Source organism: Chelonus insularis, unplaced genomic scaffold, assembly GCF_013357705.1.
Source record: "Chelonus insularis isolate UGA/USDA-ARS -01 unplaced genomic scaffold, ASM1335770v1 contig_404_pilon, whole genome shotgun sequence".
In the NCBI taxonomy this organism is placed as follows: Eukaryota; Metazoa; Arthropoda; class Insecta; order Hymenoptera; family Braconidae; genus Chelonus; species Chelonus insularis.
The window spans coordinates 467,632-488,932 of record NW_023276561.1 but is presented as its reverse complement, the minus strand read 5'-3'; the positions used below and the strand labels follow the sequence as shown (position 1 = coordinate 488,932).

The following is a 21,301-nucleotide window of genomic DNA, read 5'->3' as shown; positions in this document are numbered from 1 at the left end:
TAAAGAAAAACCAATTTAAACTTACGAATTCTTATTGCAATTATTTCCTCGTTGATTATCATAATGAACACTTTAGCGATAAGCTCAATAAGTATATTCTCATTTATTTTCATTTTTTATCAAGAAAATACTGATAGTTTATAAGATAATTTTGCTAAAGATTATTTTTATTTGATTTCAAAATTTTACATCCATAAAAATGTTCTCTTTCTATATCGATAGTTGACTTCTTTGTCTGGATGATACTGGATATCTCGACTTATGATGTATAGAGCAAATTATGCAGAACCTTGGAATGAAAATTGTACGTTTTCTATTGTTGTATAATTTTTAAAAAATTAAGTGGAATTTGGTGAAGCTATCGCGTGCTTTGCAAAGTGTGCAAAAACCAAGGCGTTGGAGGCCGAAGACGTGAGTCGAATCACTTGTGAAGGGTAAAGAAAGAGAGAAACAGCTCGAATGTCAGAGTTACTTATGGTCAGCTGTCCGTGGCGTGTTACTAATGAGCGGGGGATTAACGCTGTTGGGCCTCTGTAGTAGATGTTGAACCCCCGTACGATCACCAGGGAGTATCGTCCATGTATTTTGCTTCTTCAGAGTATTCTCTATCTCTTGTACGTTTTACAATCATATACGTCCGTTATTCAGTAGGTAATTCATCAGTCATCACATGTCATACCTTTACAATGTTCTGACTCCATTACACAGTTCTCCACCTTGTCACATTTATTCTTAGATTATTTTTTTACAATATAACTCGATCACGCCTGTGAGAATTGATTTAAATTGGTTGAATGAACGATGAGGAATGAGGTCTGCTAATGATTTTTCAAGGAGTCCTTTTGAGTGACGTCCATAAGAAGCAGGTATATTAAAACGAGTGGCAATATAGTTGATCGTCCTCCCTTTGTCTATAGAATTTCTCTTCACCATGCCGCCGCTAATTAAGGCCGCTCAAGAGGGATGGCCGTTCGAGTTTTTAGGGCGAAAACGGTTTTACACCGCGTTAGGATCCAAACTAGTTATCTGCGCCTTCATTCTCTCCGCTTCTCCTTGCTTTTATCTTTTCTCTATTCTTTTTATTATTCACTTGCGTTCTTTTTTGTCCTTCCCTTAAGACAATTTTTTGCCTCTTCATTTTGTCTCCATCATCAAAAAAATATCTTACACCACGTTATACTAAATTTCCCGAGGCTGTGCACGCAGTGATACGTGCATGAAGATGGAAACCGCAAGGCCAGGGGTCCCTATCTACTTTGGCATTTCTCTCTTGCAAAGCTTCGATTATGCGAGAACTGAAGAAGAAGGCAGAAGAGAAATGTAATCTGGTTGGTTGAGACTCATCGAGAAAAAGGATGAAGGAAGGGCCGAAGGCCCTATAGCCGCCGCCATAATGCACGGTGAGAAGTGCGCATAAGGTCAAACAGGTCAAAAGAACGTCATGGCCGACCTTTTCTCTTCTTCTTCTTCTTCTTCTGCTTCTTCTTCCTGATGCTCACAGTATATTATATTTCATCTTCGAGCTGCTATCGCATCTTGTGTCCTTTAGCCTCATTTATTCCATAAAGATAGCGAGAATTTTTGAACAAAATATTCCGCTCATTTATTTCCCACGATCAGCTTTTGGGAAGACATACAACTTTTGCTAATAAGTTTTTTATTTATTTCATCGATTAAAAATAGTCGACGAGTTTGCTTTATCATGAGGAATAAATAAAATTGGAAAAAAAAGAAATAACCACTATGAACTAGGGCGACAGGGTTCAGCAAGTGGTTGCTGTCTCTTGTTGTAAAGTGATCTTCGCGACCACTTCCTTCCTCCATAGCCGACGGGATCCAATGACCAGTTTGAGGTCGACAATGACCGACGTGGGAAAGGAACGTCACTGATGATTCTTAATTTTTTTCTTTTTTCACTGTGTACTATTTTTTCTCTCACTCTTATACATATTATCCTTTACCCTTATGTATCAATAATTTTCTCCCTTCTATTATTATTCAGGGTTCATATTATCTTGTGCTCTGTACTTTCTTCTTCTCTTGTCCTGACTCTTGTCCAAACACAGTAACTCACGTTGAAGAATTTATAGGTTTGCTTCAGAGTCCGTTGTCTTTTACGCACATATGTCATGACAAACATTATCTCTTTACACTGAGCCTAATGTCAATGAATAGAATTTAAACTGTCAAAGAGAAAGAAAATTTTATCATCAAATACTATAACCGTTTCCTTTTGTAAATTAATTTTTAAACAAATTAATAATTATCAAAAATGTTAACTTACTTCAAAATCATAGATATGAACATATCCTGTTCCAATATCCATCAGAATACTTAGTACTCCAAGTTGTATTAAAAATAACTTGCATGAAAAATTTGTTTCTTCGCTACTTAAATACAACTGCAGATTCTAAGTTGATATAAATAAATAACTGTATAATTCATGTGGCGACATTCCATTGTGCATTGTCCTGTAGCCAGAGTGTAGGTACAGAGCAAGCCTCGTTAATGCATCACATTCAAAGTAATGCACCCCAGTTTCTCTTTGGCAAAGTAACTAAATCACGATCAAGTTGGTAAGATATATTAAAAATATCAATCTTTCATAATTATAGAAATAGTATGGAGTATGATTCATACGGAAATAAATTATTGCTCCGTTATAGTCGTGGTGACTGTCTGAAAAAAATCCAAGGAAAATAGTATATTTTGCAATGAATATTCCAAGGATACTTTTATTCAAATAAATTCAATTAATTTCCATAGCACGAGAACAATGGCTTACGTGGCGGTTGTATTGCCGTGAAGATCGATCCTCAGTTGGGGCGTAGGTACAATGGAGGCAGGGCGCCATGCCGGCAGAAGCAGAGGAGAAAACAAGAGAGAGCAAACCTGCTATTCAAGGGGGCAAGTAGTTATATGTATATATATATATATATATAAAAATATATGTGTATACATATATATACTCGAAGCTCTTCTTGAGGGCCAGATGTATTATAGATATGACGCTATATAACCCTTTCACGGCAACCTGAGATTGTTTCTTCTGTAGTAACTCTTTCGCTCCAGTACGTATACAGACAGCTTATTTCTTCTCTTCATACTTGTTGAATCTTTTTACTCAGCATCAACATCAGCTATGTATTAAATACCAATTTAGAAAACCTCGTTACCTTTGAAGAATCTATACATTCATCGGATACATTCTCTAGCCTTGTTTCAGCATTACTTTATTGTTATCTAATTGCAGAGCATTCCAAATGATTTGTTATAATGCCAAGCATTCAAAGTTCTTCTGTTCTGGAATTTTTAATTCATCAAGTTAAGTAAAATGTTCTATTCTTTATATAATAGTCAATAATTCATTTTAAAGGACGAATTTTCTTCAAAAATTTTAATTTATACTTACATCTGGTCCATTTCCAAATCTTGTTTCATCATCATTATGCTATTAAGTAATTGCTGTACATTCCAGCTAATTTGTCATAAAGTTCTGACTTTTGGTGGAGTTAAATTTAATGAAGTTAAGGAAAAAAGATAAATAGTTTTCAAAAATTCTCAACGTTTTCTAAAAACCAAGAGTACTTTTCGGAGTACAAGTGGTCAGTTTACATGCCCATAAGATCCTTGGAATTTGGTCTGAGTTGGTGGTAGTTGCAGCATCAGAGGACTTGTTGACTAAAGAGCTACGATTTGCACGGGGTAAAAAAACCTGGCTGGTAAAGATTCCGTCGTGGCCTTGTTATTTATCGTCCTAATTTAAAACTTCGACGTTAAGTGGACGCGACGGAATGCAGTGAAGACTGAATGTGTATACAGAAGATGTAGAATAAGAAGGAGAACGACGTGAAGGCTAAACCATCGGTATCCTCGCGACGTACCGCGCGTTCTCCGGGCCCACCGAGCACCATAGTAATTAATTTAACTTCTTGCCCCGACTATGGCGGCTGCTAATGGTTTTCTTGTACCTTTGACGTCTTTCGTCGCCTTTCGGACCACCAATTTAGCGATAAGATCCTATATACTTTTTATCTTATAATTTCTCTCTGTCAAGTTATTCTATAAAATAAAAATCACAGAAAAATTATTTAAGCATTTTCAATTCATCTGCCACCTTAATAATAGCAATATTTGTTGTAAATTATTACTTATGTGAGTGTTGATGAGACCCCATATTAGATACTTGCGGCTTACATGTTAAAGACGGCTTGAGAGAAAAGTGCGTGCGGATGAGTACAAACGTAATCGGTTGGTGTTGTTCAGACTGTGGGGCGTTAACAAGCCAGACAAATATCGATCTGAAAGAAAGAAAAAAAAATATATATAGAAAATTTTTAAGAGAAAGAAGAAAAGTGGATGAAATAAATAAATATGAATACATAAAAGAGATAAAAAAATAATATATAGTTGATTTTTTTTCAATACAAAGTGCCAACTTCTTAGTCTTCCTTCTTCTCTTTTATTAAATATCTCATGTTATACACCTTCTCATTCTTCTTTGCGTGTTGCTTCTCTTCTTATTTAAAGTCTCCGAGTTAAAGCCTCCGTTTTGACTTTACTTAGAAGCCGCTCGCAACACTGGAGCAACGACCCGAATGCCTTTTAAATGCCGACACTGATCTCTCTTTGAAGTTGAGCAAATTACCACTTTCAATGTCAATTTATGAAGGATCCTTTTTTCTTATCTCAATGATTTTAAAAATGGCATTCTATCTATTGGCATACAAAAAAATCATCAAATGATGTGAAATAAATATAGATTAAAAGAAAGGAATAAAGGTGATTAAATAAGGGATGAGTGAGAAAAGAAAAGAGAAAAAGATGTAGAGTAGTTTGTAAGTAAACTGGCAAGTTGTTTATTTTAATCGCGCTTCCAAGCGGCCTCTGAGATTGTTTCGTCTCGCGTGGTCGATGTTTAGCTTGCCGTTTAATCGCCGTTAACGAGCGGTTATCGTTCCCGTCAGTAGAAACACGAAGATGCTAACGAGCCGATTGGCCGGAAACTATCTCTGAGCTATCTCACGTTAAGCTTGCATCTTTCGATTTTTTTTTATGCCTTCACCTTGCTCCTGATCTTGTTCACGATCAATTTTCTCTCATCGTCAAATTATCTGTATTACTGATGATAGAAAATCATTTTGTCAGCAGTTCCAGTAATTGAGATGATATCATTGATCAATAAAAATTATTAACATTTGCATGGAGCTTGAAAATTCAAATTATTACAAGTGTTATATAAATTTGTAAATGATAACAAGATAGCACACTCGCTTACCAGATGTTCTCTTATTTTTTTTTTCCTTTTTAATATTATGTGCTGTTTGTATTTATCCAATGCTATCAACTCCATTCCATCGTATTTATTTTAATTTATTTAATATCTCCACCTATCGTGTTGATAAATATTTTATACTTTTTATTAGCTTTCAAGTAATCAATAGTTTCTCACACTGTGGAGGTGGTCAAGCTGCAAAATAGATTTGGGGAAAAAAATATCTAACGGAAATAGTGAGATTAGGAAACATCCAATATCTTATTGATAATTTTACATACTTCCGAATTATTTATCTACTTGATATTTACTCAATTGATAAATGCATCAAAAATATTGTCTAGAATAAAAAGATATCCTTCAGAGTTATAAAAAAAAATTTTTCGTCATCTTCATCAATCTTTTTTGCCTTGTTCATATTTCAATTTATTATCATTTCTTTTAAATGCTTGTTATGAGGTTGAATAGAAAAATATTACATTGTAAAGCTGAAAAAAAGAATGATTCCTAACAAAAAAGAAAAAAAAAATGATTAAAAAAAATGAAAAAGTTATCTGTCCAAATAGTTACATGATAAATCACTGAGTATGTTCTAAAAGCAGTTGAAAGGTGTCGATTAGCTACGGAGTAAACAATTGACAGCAAAATATTACTACGCAATAGAAGAGCCACAATGAGATTACCAGACAACTGACCTGGTCTATACCTTTATTTAATTCGTCCTTCCTTCCGTTTCTTTATTTTTCCTTTGCCATGTCACTTTCTCACTCACTTCAACACTTGATGTTTATGGTAACAGTAGCACCCCGTTGAGAGTTTTTGGAAGCTGTAGAGGAAATACCTCCAACCCGCGACTAATCGACACTTCTGTTAATATTTTGAATGTCTTTTCTAAGTCTCCAACATGTTCCACATACCAACTTGCATATTGCTGCGGATTCTAAATAATTTTAAAAAGAATCTGGTCATTCTAGGGATAGATCCAGGCGTGAATAATCTTCAGTTGGTATATCTAATCGTACAGCACAAATATTTAAAGCCCAGACTGAAAGCTATTTTGCTCGAATTTCCCAATATATGCATCCGACTTTAAAGTCAAGATTTTCTCATTGATTATATATCCACATGTACATATTTTATACACATGTATGTATCGAAACTACTTTAAAAGAATCCTAGATTTTTATCACCAACTGTCGTCTTTTATTCTCTCTCGTTGATTCATGAGGATTTTCATTGTTGTGCTTCTTTTTTAAACGGTTTCAGATAACATCAAAAAATTTTTTGTTGACACATGAAATATATTTACCTTTCATCGAAACACAAATAATCAATTTTATCATTATCTAATTACCACTATAATCATTTCTATCCGACTAACCTTACATTATACGAATACATTTTACGCTTGACATCAAAAGAAAACACATTTGAAATAACATTAAAACGGTTGATCGCTACTTAAACCCATTATGTCTCTTGAAAGAAAAAGCACGTAACATATCTAGAAAATAATTAAATTAATATTCATTACTAATAAATATTTTTTAATACTGAAGTTAATGATCTTACCTGATATTTTAATTCATTTATTTGATTAAATTCGTTGCAAAATCTTCGATGCATTTAAAATTCAAATTCCTATCTAGCTTATTAGTTTGAATATTAATTAATACACTCAAATAATTACCCTGATAGCTAGGAATAATTAATTTGTCATCAATTTAATCTCATACGTTGACGACTTTTATCAACTATCATTATTGGAGTCCATTATGGCTCCAATTAGACGCCATCTATGTGGCGACATTTGTTGAACTAATTTTATGTTTTCAAAACGTTGAAAAATTTTGTTTACATTTTATTCCATCAAATCAACTGTAAATACTAATGCAAAAAATGATTCAAAGCATGAATTCTTATAATAATTTAACTTTGGAGTGAAATTTAAATGTAATGATTTTTGTCAATTATGAATCATCAAATTTATTGGTTAGGGTTTGTTCTCTAACAAAAAAATCCAATTTAAAAAAAAACATCGAGTATCTAGTAAAATTCTTCGAGACAATCGTGAGATCTTAACTTTCAAATCCATTCTCTTCTTGACTTTTTCATTTAAACGTTGAGTAAAACAGAGTGTCTATACGAAGATTCCTCGCTCGCGCGCAATTATGCACGCCGTTTGCCCGTAGAAGAGTGGACCTAACTACCGTGCGACACGCTTGTAGGCAAACAGAGACCCTTATTTCTCTCTTGACCTCCTCTCTTTTTCCATCACCTTTTTCTCCTTTTATTTTTATCATCATTTTATTTTTATTCTCTTTCTCTTCTTTAGCATGATCTTCTCCTCGAGTTTCCAAGTCCCGCTGCGCGATTCTTGCACGCTCAAGAACTTTCCAACACCCGAAATATTTGTGCTTGGCGATTAGTTACGCGCCTGAACTGACTGGATTATTCACGCTCGAGGTTTTAAACAGCATCACATAAATGGATTGTCATTCCTTATATACATACACATATGGATACATAAATCCAAAAATTTTTTCCAAAAATTCCATTCAGGCAAATTCGATTTCTGAAAAATTTCACAAAGAGAATAAATAAAAAACCGTGGAATATGTCCATCATCAAAACCCATTGAAAGGAGCTGCCTCGCAAATGCATTAATATGTAAAATATTTATTTGGAAAAAATAAAAAATTTATAAATAGATTTTTATATTAATGCATTTGAACAGTCAACAGGTCGAAAAACACTTACATTAGGAGTCTCAGTAATATGGAGACGAGGTTGTATTCGTCATCATCGTGTTACGATCCTCGTAAGATTTTACAAGCAGTCATATAACCAAGTCCCCTAGCTTTATTATTGTTGCATCCTTGTCGAAAAATGTATAAGGTTGTCTCACTCTTCAACATTATACCTTGTTTCTTTCTTCTCGTCATTGTGCTATTGCATTATTTCAAAATCTATTTTTGCAGTCTCCATCATCATCATGCTATATAACAAATTGGCTTATAAATTCATCCTAGTTACTTGGGTTTTTAGTAGGAAGGAAGAAACTCATGTCAATAGAAAAAAAAAAATCACTCATCATCCATCAATGTATTCCCATGTCGTTGATCACAATCAAGCTATTATTCAAGCCATTCTCTGTTGATCAGCTAAACCCACATGGGACAATCAAATGTGACCAATGAATTCGTCAACTGTGACAAGAAAATTGAAATATTTTTCATGTTTGCCTGGCATTTATCAAAGAAGTCATTATTTTTCTTGGATACGATAAACAAACAAGTAAATTCGTCATAAAATAAAATATAATAGTTGCATGTGTTTGATAATTTTTTTATGGACTTGAGGTCGAGGGGGTCGAACGAGTTGCGAGGGTAGATGGTGATTCGTGATAGGAGCTACTTAACTTAACCCTTGCATCTTGAGGTCGAGAAAGCAAGTAAGAGAGAGTGTTTCGTGCTCACAAGGACCGGTGAGTCCAGGGGCCACACACCAAGAAAGACTAATAGCCAAGGAGATAACGCTCTTAAACACTTTGCCCGGCCAATGCTTCTTCGCAACTTCTCTTTCCATCTTTCTTTCTCATCTGTGCTCACATTCAACGCAACTTTACTCTTGTCCTTGTCTTTTACCTCATCCTACTCTAGTGGTTTGTGCTTGGACGTGCTACCAAAGAACGATAAGACAGCTTCTCCCAAAACCCGTGGCTTCCACTCACATCCAACCGGTGTGCATTCTGCTGTCTTTTCTTCCTTTTCCTCTTCTTATGGACACTATTCTCATTCACGATATCGGGGAAGATTAATAATCAGGTATCTACTTCAAGTTCTGGTACCCCAGGGAACAAACAACAAGAGGAAGCCAGAGGTTATCAACTAAATCTCTTCCTCTGTCTCTTCTTTTTATTCTTCACGATGATGCTGATGATGATGATCACCATCATCATCATCTGCTTATTTCTCCTCCTGTTTTGCTCCAAGTGGTTTTAAATAATTCTTCAAGTATTGTATCGAAAACATCAGTAGGTAATTTATCCTTTCAGACAAATCTGGGACTTTGATGATCTCCTTCCGGTGATGCGGAAGCCTTGGACTCGAGTTATGAGTCGATTACGAGGGTTTAATGTATGGACTCTTCATCATTTAGTTGACCAGACATTCTTGATAACTCGTGTGGGCAATATAACTTGTTTGGCCACCTTTATTCTACTTCAGTGTTGTGTCTTTTAGTCATCCATACAAATTAATCATCCAACGTAACACTCAAAATTTAATCCAACACCGTTATTTAGATAAAAATTATTACAGTTATAAAAAAATCTAATAAAAATACCTGATTATTAATCATCATAAATTTAAATTATTCCAAACTTCAATAAAAAAAAAACAAACTATTTCTAAAAAGCTAATTACAATAATATTTCTAATTTAAAAACTCCAGATATATAAGCAAAATATTCATGTTTTGTTTCTTTATAACGATAAATGTTTAAAGTTTAAAAAACAAAGTGAATAAAATTTCAATAGAATCATTTATTGATTGTTTAATATCCGCTCAATATTTCAATAATCATGATTCGATAGCCATGTTCATACTCATAACACATAAGAATTCTGTGTCGTTTCTTTTATTTCATACATTATATATTATACAAGATGTTTGGTTCTTTCTCACCTTCATTCAACTCTCCATTTCACTTTTGCGATCTCGAAACAACGATTGCAGCATGGTGATTGATGTATTCATGTAAGTTATACATACATACATCTACAAATGTATTATAGGCAGTTCGATAAGTCTTGTGGTTCCAGAGTAAACTTGATAAGCCTCCCTATAAAAGTGAGACATAATAATACTATAATATTATATCAGAATTCACACAGTACAACTATTTAAAGTCTAAACCAATAACATTGATATATATTTATATGTATGACACTTTTTGTGACATACCATTTAAAATCGAGGTCAACGAATTTTTTTGACAAATGACTCAGCTTTTAAATACATTTATCGATAATATATGATATGATGTATATAATAATCATCAAAAATATCCCAAATTGTATAAATCACAAGTGAAAAAGTTAATAACAAGCATCTTTAACCTTCTGTGATTTTTCAAGTGTTCTTTTTCTCACCTTTAATCTTCTAGTCTTGATCAATTAGCGTTAATTAGCATCACAAGGATATATCTTTGGCACTTCTGATTGATTTACTGAATATATACACCTGAAATATGTGAGCAAAAAAGTCTAGATTAATAATTACATACACATAGTAATTTAAAAGCAGATAAATTTGAATAAAAAAATTTCATCCTTATGCTGTTGGTGCTGCACCTGGATAGATGAGAATAATTTTTTGTTTCAAGTTATTGATAAAAATTCATGTTGTCTGCACCCTGGATACATTCCACTTTAGTTCTTCGGCAAGATTTGGAGGTAGAGGAAAGAGATAAAATCTTTGATCCTTGAACGGCCTCGTGAAAGGTAGAAGAGTTTGGCAAGATGGTACGAAGTAAGGTCTAGAAGTTAGACAAGAGAAAGAGAAGAAGAGCGAGCGTGGGTGGATTGTGTGCGAAGATTCAAGCTAATCTGACCACTTTGGAGGGTCCGAGTCTACCCGGGTAGCCGTGTTTTGCCCAGGGATCGTGTTAAGGGGATTTACATTCATTTTGGATCCTAATAACCCGATCCTTGGATCCCGGAGCGTGATTTGGAACACGATACTCATCGCTCGTGCAACCCTTCACATTCTCTGCACTCAACGAGTTATACTCTCATTTAAAATCTATCATTTCCATACCCTTATGCTTATTTTCTTCCCTTCATTTTACATTCTCCTATCCTAATATCATGTATAATAATAAACGATACATACATTGATTGATCAGCATGATAATCAGTAATGCCTGAAGAATAAAAATAAACAAGATTATGTGATGGCATTGATTAAATCATAAATAGATGTAGTGAAAATAGTAATGTCAAGTGAAACATCAAATTGATATCGACGAGGTGCAGTCAAGTGTATCGACTTTCGCGATCGACCTTGACGAATCGAGTCTTACACGCTCACACCTGCGGCACTTACCACGCTTCGAGTGAGAGAACTGGTCTGCCGGGTGTGTACATTCATGCGAACAGAGAGTCTAGAGTGAAAGAGAGAAGAGTTGGATAAGAGAAAGAGCCAAGGGCGACGAGCCATCATTCGATTTGAGTCGACAGGACGTCATCACCCAAGTCCACCCTACTTGTCCTCATCATCAGTTTCGCGTTCATGACGGGTGCACGCGAGAGAAGGCAAAACAACACGGGCCCTCAGAAGGACATCTGAGAGATGTGTTAAATATATAAAAGTTGATAGAAGTTTGATGAGTAGAGAGAGAGGTAGAAGAATGTGTCTCTTATAGCCGTTAATCCGTTCCCACAGACAAAAGAGGATTCGTGGCATGTCGAGTCTGATATTTCTCATCGCTCTCACTCCTCCCAGGTAATAAGGATGTAACCCGAGACACTGAGACACCTTCTTGGTCTTCCAGGAAAGCTCGTCATCGCCAGAGACACGAGACATTTGGCGAAGGAGACGCTACGCTGAATGAAAAATCGAAGATAACCTTTTTTTTTTTTGCTATCTCCCGTTGTACATCCTGACGTTTGTCCTACAGAGGCTTCTCTTAAATGTCCAACAATAAATCTTATGACATTATACTCGCCCTCGCATGAGATTTATCGTCCCAGTCGTCGTGATTCATTGGCACGACGAGGCGTCAGCCTCGCGGAAAGCTTATGGAAATGATGATTGAGATTGGGAATTAAGAATATCTAGACTTTGGGAATGATATAAATATATAAATATTGATGATGATGAGTGTATATTTAATAAGTTGGAAAAAATATTTACTCACATTGGATGAGAAAAATATCTCCTTGTTTCAGTTGATATTAAAACTATGAAAATGATAAAATATTGAACACCAACTATAAATATCATAGTATATTTTTTTTCGAATCATATTTCTTAGCTGGAGAGACCACAAATTTAAATCTTGACAGCTACACAACGGTACGATTTTTGTTTCAGTGTATGTATGCATAAAAGTACCAACTCGTGAGATAGGTCATCCTTTAGGTCTTCACTTAGACCCTTGATTGTTTTATTTTATTTTTACCTTCACCCAAGTATCCAAGAGCTTGGCAAACACTTGATAGTCGACTACTCACAACTACTGAACGCATCCATTGTTGCTGCGTCATCTTCTTGTTCTCCAGAATCTCATCGCCTGCGTAATCAACAAAATGAATTAATATTCTTGTACATAGTCTCGGTTAAAAATGAAGGTACATGCAAAAATAAATGCTTTCTTGTTGGCTCCTGTTGGTGTGTTTCTGAATGAATCTTAGGAATCAGCTGATGCTGGAAAGAGTGAATGAAGAGAAAGAGTGGAAAAGAAGAAGAGGAAGGAACAAACTGTCCTCAGGATGGTAAATTCAGGATTCAGGGATAGAGAAGAAGTGAGAAAGAAGCCGGAAGAGAGAGGGAATAAGGTGGTTAGAGAAGGGGCAGCGGGGAAAAGATGAAGGCGGGGCTCTGAGATGCCCCGCGAGCACAGATCTTACCCTCTCTCCTTCAGCATCTTTCATCGCTATAACCATGGATCATGGTCTTGACCCAACCCCCTCGCACGCCTGATCCGGCCCACCTTCTTCCAATTTCACATCATCTTCTTTACTACCACGCGATCATCTTCACGCCGGTTCCCTTCAAAAATATATACACCAATTGGTATACATCATTTTGTAACCGAACTGTAATTGGGTTCGAAAAATTCATTTAAAGTAATCGTTTCCGTAAAATATTTCCATCTTATTTATTATCACATGCAGCTACATCCTACCACTAACTTATATGAATATGAATTATTTTATACAACAAAGTCATTCGTTACCTTGTTAATTAATCATCATTATCATGATAATTGCAAGGATTTAAATGATAGCTGATTGAAGAACAATATCCAAGCTAAAATAAATTTATAAACACTAATAGAATTAATACAGCAAATTATTTTTGAAGTGTTTAAATGACTAAATTGAATGGTTGAAGATAATAAGCCCTCGTTGGAGTACCGGACGAGATGTGAAAGAAAAAAAAATGGCGATCGTGCAAGCGAGAAAGGAAGTAATACAGGTTTCATCCTCCGCGACGTACATTATATAGTTGGCGGTCCGATGTAAGCCCACGATAATGCATGGTTAGACTGTATGGCTCGAGTAGGCGTCGTTTGCGATACGTGCATGATTGACACGTTGTAATTAGCTGTAGGCTTTATAGCTGCCCCTTTCTCACTCTCTCAAAACACAACGAGGAAAGAATAAAATTGAAATAAAAATAAATAAATGAAAAAGAAAGATGAAAGAAAGACGATTCTAAAGGATGTTTCATCTTCTCAACATATAAAATGCCATTCCCACATACGAAAGTGCGCGACGGGACTCCCTCTGGGATCTTTCCTCATGAATATATCTTCCTTCTCTTTTTCTATAATCTTACTTTTGCTGTACCCTCCCATTCCCTTATTCTTGTCAAGAGACTTACGAGGAGGTGGACAAGATGAACAAGGACTTACTACGTGTTTTCATTGTCTTCTGCAATGGCGTTGAATCTTCTTCTTCTTCTTCTTCTTCTTGCTTCTAATTCTCTCTTTGATCTCTAAACAATTGGACAATAATCATAATAATGTTTTTACATATTTACTTGTCTTTTTAAACATTTTAACCTACTAATCTTTAATCCTTACCTTCCTTTTTACTTCTGTCTGCTGATCATTTCAATTAACTTCACTTTCGATTGTTCAATGATTTTTTCTCTTTCATCTGATATTTTTTTTAGTCATTGTCAGTACATCTGTAAATGTTAGAGATTGTACAACTCTCAGACAAAATGTTTGTAAATAGATGTAAAGTTTTGGGAGGGGCTTGGTAGACACCCGCTGAGTTACCATGGAACCCCATCGGGAGCAATACGAATCCAGTCGGTTTGTGCCATTCTTTCTTTTCTTTACGAATACTCCGACCTTTTATCTCTCCGTTCACCGTTGTGTTTTGTAGCCAGTCCAAAATAGTATTTAACCGTGTCTTCTTCCTATATTTTTTTTTAAATTTCAATTTTCATGGTATTTGCATTTTTTTTACTCCAAAAAGTTGGATTTCTGCATTCTTTATGGTGAGAAAAGTCTTTGACCTCCAATAGAATTTCCATGACTCTGAAAAAGATATTATTTCTAATAAGAACATATTTTAATAATCAATTTGAATGATGCTTATAATAGACTAAAGTTATGAAATCAGGACATTAATTATCTAGTAAATGTAAACCGTTAAATACAGTGATTGATCAAAGGAGCAGTAGTACTGAAGATTATGTTAATCAGTAGCAATATTTAGCATTAATCCATATATGCTATACTTATCAATATAATCCTTTCTCTGACATCACACCCAAGCTTGCCCAGCATAAGAGGAAAGATTGCAAACGATAGGATGTAGCAATTAATAACCATCATTGTGAGTTGAATATGGCCGACATCTGCGCCCACGTAGATGCAGTCAAAGACATGTATGGCCATGATGTATTTGTGTGATATGTAGTATTACTGCAAAAGTCTATAAATATTCTTGAAGCGAATCACACTCAGGGGAATTAACGTCGGTATCAAGAAAATGAAATTAAACGAGTGACAGTTCAAGATTGCTTGAAGAAGAAACCAATGTCACTGGTTGTCAGAGGCTAATCGTTTCGCCCTGGGCTGTCCATTCATTGATCCCTGGTTCTAACCCCCAGGGAGAGATGGATGTTTACTCGTCAGTCACTTGTAACTCTATCCCCAACTTTCCCAACTGACCTACTTTTCCAGTAGTTCACCTACTTTAATTACAGAAGCTTTTACTTTGTTTTGTTACAAGAAGTAATTACAGAAATTAATTGACTTGTAAAACTACCTTAGCAACTTCAATAGTCAGATTCATGATATGATATTTCACTGAATAATTACAAGAAATTTGTGTATCGTTTGAGAAGATACTCTTTAGATCTAATAAAAGTTTGAATGATTTAAAAAAAACACTATTTTCAATTATGGTTTACTTACAATCACTTATTGTTGGACTCCATTTAATATTTAATTATGATTGTATCATAATGACATGTTATCACCTTATTAAAAGACATCAAAGTTAAACGATACCTTCTAGATGATTAGGTCTAGGAGGTTCAAAATTTTTCCAAGTCTGTGTAAAAAAATTGCTCACCAAAGATCAATGTCATGTTTCATCATCATCATCAACATATAATCTAGTAAACTGATATTGATTCTGCCAAAAGACCTGCTCAAGTATTATATTACTCTAGTAGGAATAAAGATTAGATGAAACTTTTCTTTTGGTTTAAATAATTATTCAATATTTTGAAATCAATAAATTAATAATAGATAAGGAATGTTGTTGAATTCCTCAGATAGAAATATACACAATTCTTCAAATTATTATGAAAGAACATAAACAGAATGTATCATGAACAGAAGTAAAATTGAAAATAGAAACTGTTTGATGACTTCTTCATAAACATTTGAATAGAAATTTTTTATGAGAAAATCTTCACTTTGTATTCACCTATAAATTTATCATTGTCTCATAAGATGAACATTCACTGTGATGAAAATAAGATGAACCTTTGGTTAATAATTTTTTTCTACACAGGTAGCTACTGATTTATGTTTTTTCAAATACAATACTATGTGGTATTACTTAATAGACTTTGTTTGAAAAAATGTGCTGACACTTTTCATAGAAAAAACCACTCAAGAATTTTTCCATAACAAAACAAAGAATTTATTTTTTCAATTAAATAACATTCATTCTTACCTTTATTGCAAAAAAGTATCACTTTTATTATTGAGAAAAAATGCCACAAAACCAGTCAATGACCAAAAGAACTAATTAACTTGACCGATTAAATGGTGAACAAATTCCGATCCACTAATTTTTGAGTTAATTGCCGAATAACTAAAATAACAAGTGAAATTTCAACTAATTTACTTTAAGAGAGAAAGGTGTAAAAAATTGCTTTCATTTTTTGCTAAAAAAGTAATAGACAGTTTTTGTACATTAAATCAAGTTAAAAGGAAAGCGCAGAGTCATGAGATAGAAAAAAAATTAGTGCATTGACAATAATCTATGTAGCGTAAACGTCCGAGAGTGAGGTTAGGAAGGCAGAATGCACAACAATTGAACAAAAGATTTCGGCAAGAGTCAAGGGGTTTTTCCGTTGGCTTCTCGCGCCTCTAGATTAGTGAGTCCCCTCCACGCGAAAGTCACCGGAATAAGTCTCTTTTTTTCTGTTTTCTATTGCTTGGAAGATCTTGTTTCGGTATTCTTTTACTCTTCAGGTAAAGATCCAAAGATTCAAAGTGACAAGAAGGAAAAATATTTGGACGATAGTCACAACACATATAAAAGCCCGGCTTTCTTCCATCTTGTATTTATACTCTTGTTTGCCCTCAATTCGTTATGGGCCTCTGAGTCTTTTTTGACCTTTCATGCTGTCAGAACGGTCAAAACAAGCATTTATTTTTCTCGTTCTCTTTACAATTTACCTGTCTTTTTTCACTAAATTATTCTGTTTTATCTCCACTTAAAAAGATAAATAATCTTATCATCATTTATTTCAGTACATAATAATAACTGATTTCTAACCTATAATATTTTTATGTTTGCTTTGTTTTGCAGAGGTGCAAAGAGAGACTGAATACCTTGGCGATATCTGTAATGAACCAATGGCCAGGTGTAAAACTAAGAGTAACTGAGGGCTGGGATGAGGAAGGAAAACATGCTCTTGACTCTCTTCACTACGAAGGAAGAGCTGTTGATGTTACGACGAGTGATCGTGATCGCTCTAAATATGGAATGCTTGCAAGACTTGCTATTGAAGCTGGCTTCGACTGGGTCTACTACGAATCTCGATCTCATATTCACTGTTCAGTTAAGTCAGGTGGGTATTCAACTGTCAAATATTTGTCCTAGAAATACATTTTTCAACTGTCATTTAATATTTACATACTTTTTCACATTCTTTCATGAGTCACAGTTTTATTAAAATATCTCAAGATTGCTCCGAAAATGGTTTTAAGTAATAAAATGGATAAATATTTTACCACAAAATCTACACTGACAAAGCAAGCGGAAACTTTGTCAACTAAAAATTGATCGTGAGAAAAGAAATGAGTGAGAAGTTTTAGGAAGAAGCTTGGCACTGAACATTAAATTCCTGATTTAGTGGAAAGCGGAAGGTTCAAATGTAAAGAAAAACGAGACATAAAATATTTGAAAGAAAGAATATTACATAAATTTGGTGTGTTGATGAAATAAAAGACGTCTTTCGGTACTACTAACACTTCGGCATCATATTAATCTCAAAGTCTTATTATATCCTGTTAATTTGTCAATAGTTTACGAATATGAATTTAAAATGTGATACTTGGAAGCGTGGCATGTAACAACATTAGAGTGACTAAAAGAACGTTTATCTCTCTACTCAATTTCATTTACATGACTATCTTTTGTTAATTCTTTTACTACTTACAAACATTTAATTGTTCAGTATTTTGCATTTGATTTATTCAACATGTTTACGATAAAATTGTTAAATCTTTTTTATCAGCAAAATCAAAGAGAGAGAGAATGTGATAGCAAAAGTGAAATTGATAAGGAGACAGTTTAATTTCCTGTACGAGAGTTCTCGTGTGAGAAATCACACTAGTCTACTTTTCAATTTCTTTATCTGATTACCACCATTGATCTTCCAAATAAATTTTTTTGCGATTTAACTGATAGGAATGCTTAGATAAGCAATACAGCAATACAAATTTTGTTTTAAAAAAATCAAGTAGAGTAAAGACATTGATTGATTTTGATATTTTGCAATAAGTAATCACAAAAGGGGAAGAACAAGAGAGAAAGTGAACTTGAGATAAAGGGACTATTCAATTTCCTGTAGACTCTTGTGGGAACCAATTTCTGACAAGTTATTTCACATTGCGATATCCAGTATCATCTTATCATCATTATTGATATTTTTTAAATAATATTCAAACTTTAATTGATATGAATGTCAGAAGAAGCAGTAGAATCAAGAATTTAACATAAAAACAGTTTGATGATTAAATAAAATACAATCATATCAACTGGTTCTAATAACTACGCAATATATAAAATAAAATGAAGTTTTTTGCTTTCTTTAAGAGTCCTTATCAAAGTTAACTTTACTTGGCGGTGTCTTTGATGATTTGAGAACCACTGAATTCGCGAATCAATCGTCTGTTGAGCAAAATGTTTTCTGATGACGATCAAGGTATTCTCTCCTTTAACGACATTCCCTCGAAAAAGTTGTCTGCAATCATAAAAATATAAATACACTATTACTATCAGTAACAAATTATCGAAACTACTTTAGATACTCTTCTGATAAGTTTAATCGTCTGAAATATCATTAACTCCACCAGAAAAATTTTAATATCATTCCTTTCATTCCATACAAATTTCAAATAAATTTCCGTTCAATAAATTTAACTATAATGAATATGAGAGAATGTGAAAAAGAATTTCTTTTTAATAATTTAACGAAAAAAAAAAAAAAATAATAAAAATAGTCAATGGTCCTTTTGTGACGTTCAAGAGTAGGCCGATTAATAAGTCTCTATAGTGCTCCGATTTCAAAATAAATATGTTGAACGTGATGGTTTTGGGTCTCCGAAAGCTGCCGCATTGAATTAATCCAACATATTCTTCTCACGCCAAACGAGAAATTGATACGATTTTAGTACACGCGTCGATCTTTTTTTTTTACACTCACTTTCTATTATACACACGTGCGATCTCATATTATTATTATTATTATTATTATTATTATTATTATTATCATCATCATCATTGCCATCACTGCCATCACTGTTGTCATTTTTTTTTTTAGATTGAAGTTTATAATATTTCTTTTAAAATTATAATTTGCATCGTTCCTTACTAACTTGGATACTAAAGATACCTATTTGCTGATTCATATTTATTATAAATATAATTTAAAATAAAATAATCAATAAAAAAGTAATAAAACTTGAAAACTCAGCTAAAATTGAAATCCATTTTCCAAGTCTGAAATTTCATAAATTAAACATTCTTATGATTCATTCAATTATATTTTTAAACTTTTCTCATAATAAAAAAAAAGCGAGAAAAAATTGATTTGAATGGAAATTTCTAAGCTGTAGGATGAAAGACCTGATGACGGTGCAAGAATCCAAACCACGCATTGCCCTGAGTTGCTATTAATAACTTCTTGTTCGCGGGCTATCGCTTTCTTCGGCGTTAAAATGATTAGGACAAACTATTTTTTGTTATCATGATAATCATCCTAAACCTTAAATTATATTAATAACCATAGAATCCCCACGAAGTCTTGTCTCCTGTTCTTCAGATGAGATTCAACCTCATCCGACACATAAGCCATAACGGGGATCCAATTACCTGATCGGTTAGCTTGATATTGTACGATCATCTTCCACCTTTTTTTTATCTTTATCGTCTAAAAATCTCTGTAATACAAATACACTTATTTAATAATATTAATAAATCATTTTCATTTTTTTCAGAATCTTCCTCAGTCGGTAAATCTGGAGGATGTTTCCCAGGCAAAAGCTTGATCAGGACATCAGAAGGACATCAGAAACCTTTGTCAGATCTTCGCATTGGAGAACGTATTGCAGCATTAAACTCTGATGGGAATGTCGTTTATAGTGAGGTCATTGCATTCTTGGACAGAGCACCTGAAGAAAGACGTCAGTTTGTTAAACTCATCACTGCTTCTGGAAAATATTTAACACTTACACCAGCTCATCTAGTTCCTGTAGAGTCTGATGATCAAGAATCAAGTAGAATAACTTTTGCTGCAAGAGTCAAAGTTGGAGATAGAATTTTAGTACAAGATCCAGACACAACAAATGTTGAAAGCTTTAGACTGAGATGGGATCAAGTAATAGAAGCTAAATTGGTCCTTGAAGAAGGAGTTTTTGCGCCACTTACAAGGGAAGGTACAGTTGTGGTTGATGATGTTGTTGCTTCCTGCTATGCTATTGTTGACAGTCAAACTTTGGCTCATTATGCTTGGATGCCATTCAGAATTGTTTGGAGTATTCAGTCAGGTTTTGAAAGCATTAAGAAATTTTTCTGGTCAGACACAACACAAGAAACAGCTGAAGATTTCATCAGTAGTAATGAAATTAACGGTGTTGTTCAAGAGAAAACATATCAACCTCTGGGTGTTCATTGGTATGCGTCATTCCTTTATTCAATCGCATCTAACATCCTGCCGTCATCACTACTCTACTGATGAATGGAATGAAACATCAAAAATTCTGTTGAAATCATAAACAAAGTGTTGATACCAGTGTTATGACACACAGTGTTTTAGTGTTCAAGTTGTAATAAACAATAAATAAATTAACTACTTAATGATAATAATCATAATAATTTAAAATTAGATAATAAATAAAAATAAAAACAGGTATTTAATGGATTGCGTCCAAGACGATGAAATGACTTAAAAGACTCTTCGTGTTTTCACGAGTTTTATTGATAACGAAATTATAAGATAATTATATTTTAATATTTAATTAAACTACAAAAAGTCGTGTAGATTCAAGTCGTAGACAAAGTTGGCCAGTGCTATTATCTTTATTTACTTAATTATTAATTAATTATTCTCGTGCTTAATAAATTTTCTAATATCATTAGAAAAAATGTAACTCGAGCGGCATCCTTGTAAATAATTTTATAATTGTAAACAAAATTAATTATTTTATATTATTATAATTATTTTTAATATAACTATAATAATAACTATTCGATTATTATTATTACTTGTAAGCAATTTTCTTTGAACGCCCCCAGAATCTTTCAT

General features: G+C 33.7%; 1 protein-coding gene and 2 long non-coding RNA genes across 6 annotated transcripts in view; 1 reads left to right on the top strand and 2 right to left on the bottom strand.

Annotated features, from left to right (window-relative positions):
- The window catches only part of LOC118069004 (uncharacterized), a 15,470-nt gene extending 8,410 nt beyond the window's left edge, over positions 1–7,060 (bottom strand). The window contains exons 1-9 of one of the 4 annotated variants that reach the window (XR_004690564.1): positions 6,848–7,060; positions 5,982–6,779; positions 5,846–5,895; positions 5,557–5,763; positions 4,152–5,470; positions 3,413–4,062; positions 2,786–3,303; positions 2,285–2,679; positions 26–2,183 (exon numbers count right to left, since the gene is read on the bottom strand). This is a non-coding gene — a long non-coding RNA (uncharacterized lncRNA). Of the gene's footprint in view, positions 1–25; positions 2,184–2,284; positions 2,680–2,785; positions 3,304–3,412; positions 4,063–4,151; positions 5,471–5,556; positions 6,780–6,847 lie in introns of all 4 variants that reach the window. The other 3 variants (XR_004690563.1, XR_004690562.1, XR_004690561.1) reach the window with 3 other exon arrangements.
- hh (hedgehog signaling protein) overlaps positions 1–21,301 on the top strand; it is a 25,239-nt gene extending 3,938 nt beyond the window's left edge. The window contains exons 2-3 of the mRNA XM_035086812.1: positions 17,080–17,341; positions 19,995–21,301. Coding sequence (XP_034942703.1) covers positions 17,080–17,341; positions 19,995–20,731 — 999 coding nt within the window. The 3' untranslated portion in view covers positions 20,732–21,301. The remainder of the gene's footprint in view (positions 1–17,079; positions 17,342–19,994) is intronic.
- LOC118069005 (uncharacterized) lies at positions 13,977–14,488 on the bottom strand. Its single transcript, XR_004690565.1, has 3 exons — positions 14,295–14,488; positions 14,094–14,200; positions 13,977–14,005 (listed from the first exon to the last, which is right to left on the bottom strand). It is a non-coding gene; the product is annotated as an uncharacterized lncRNA (long non-coding RNA).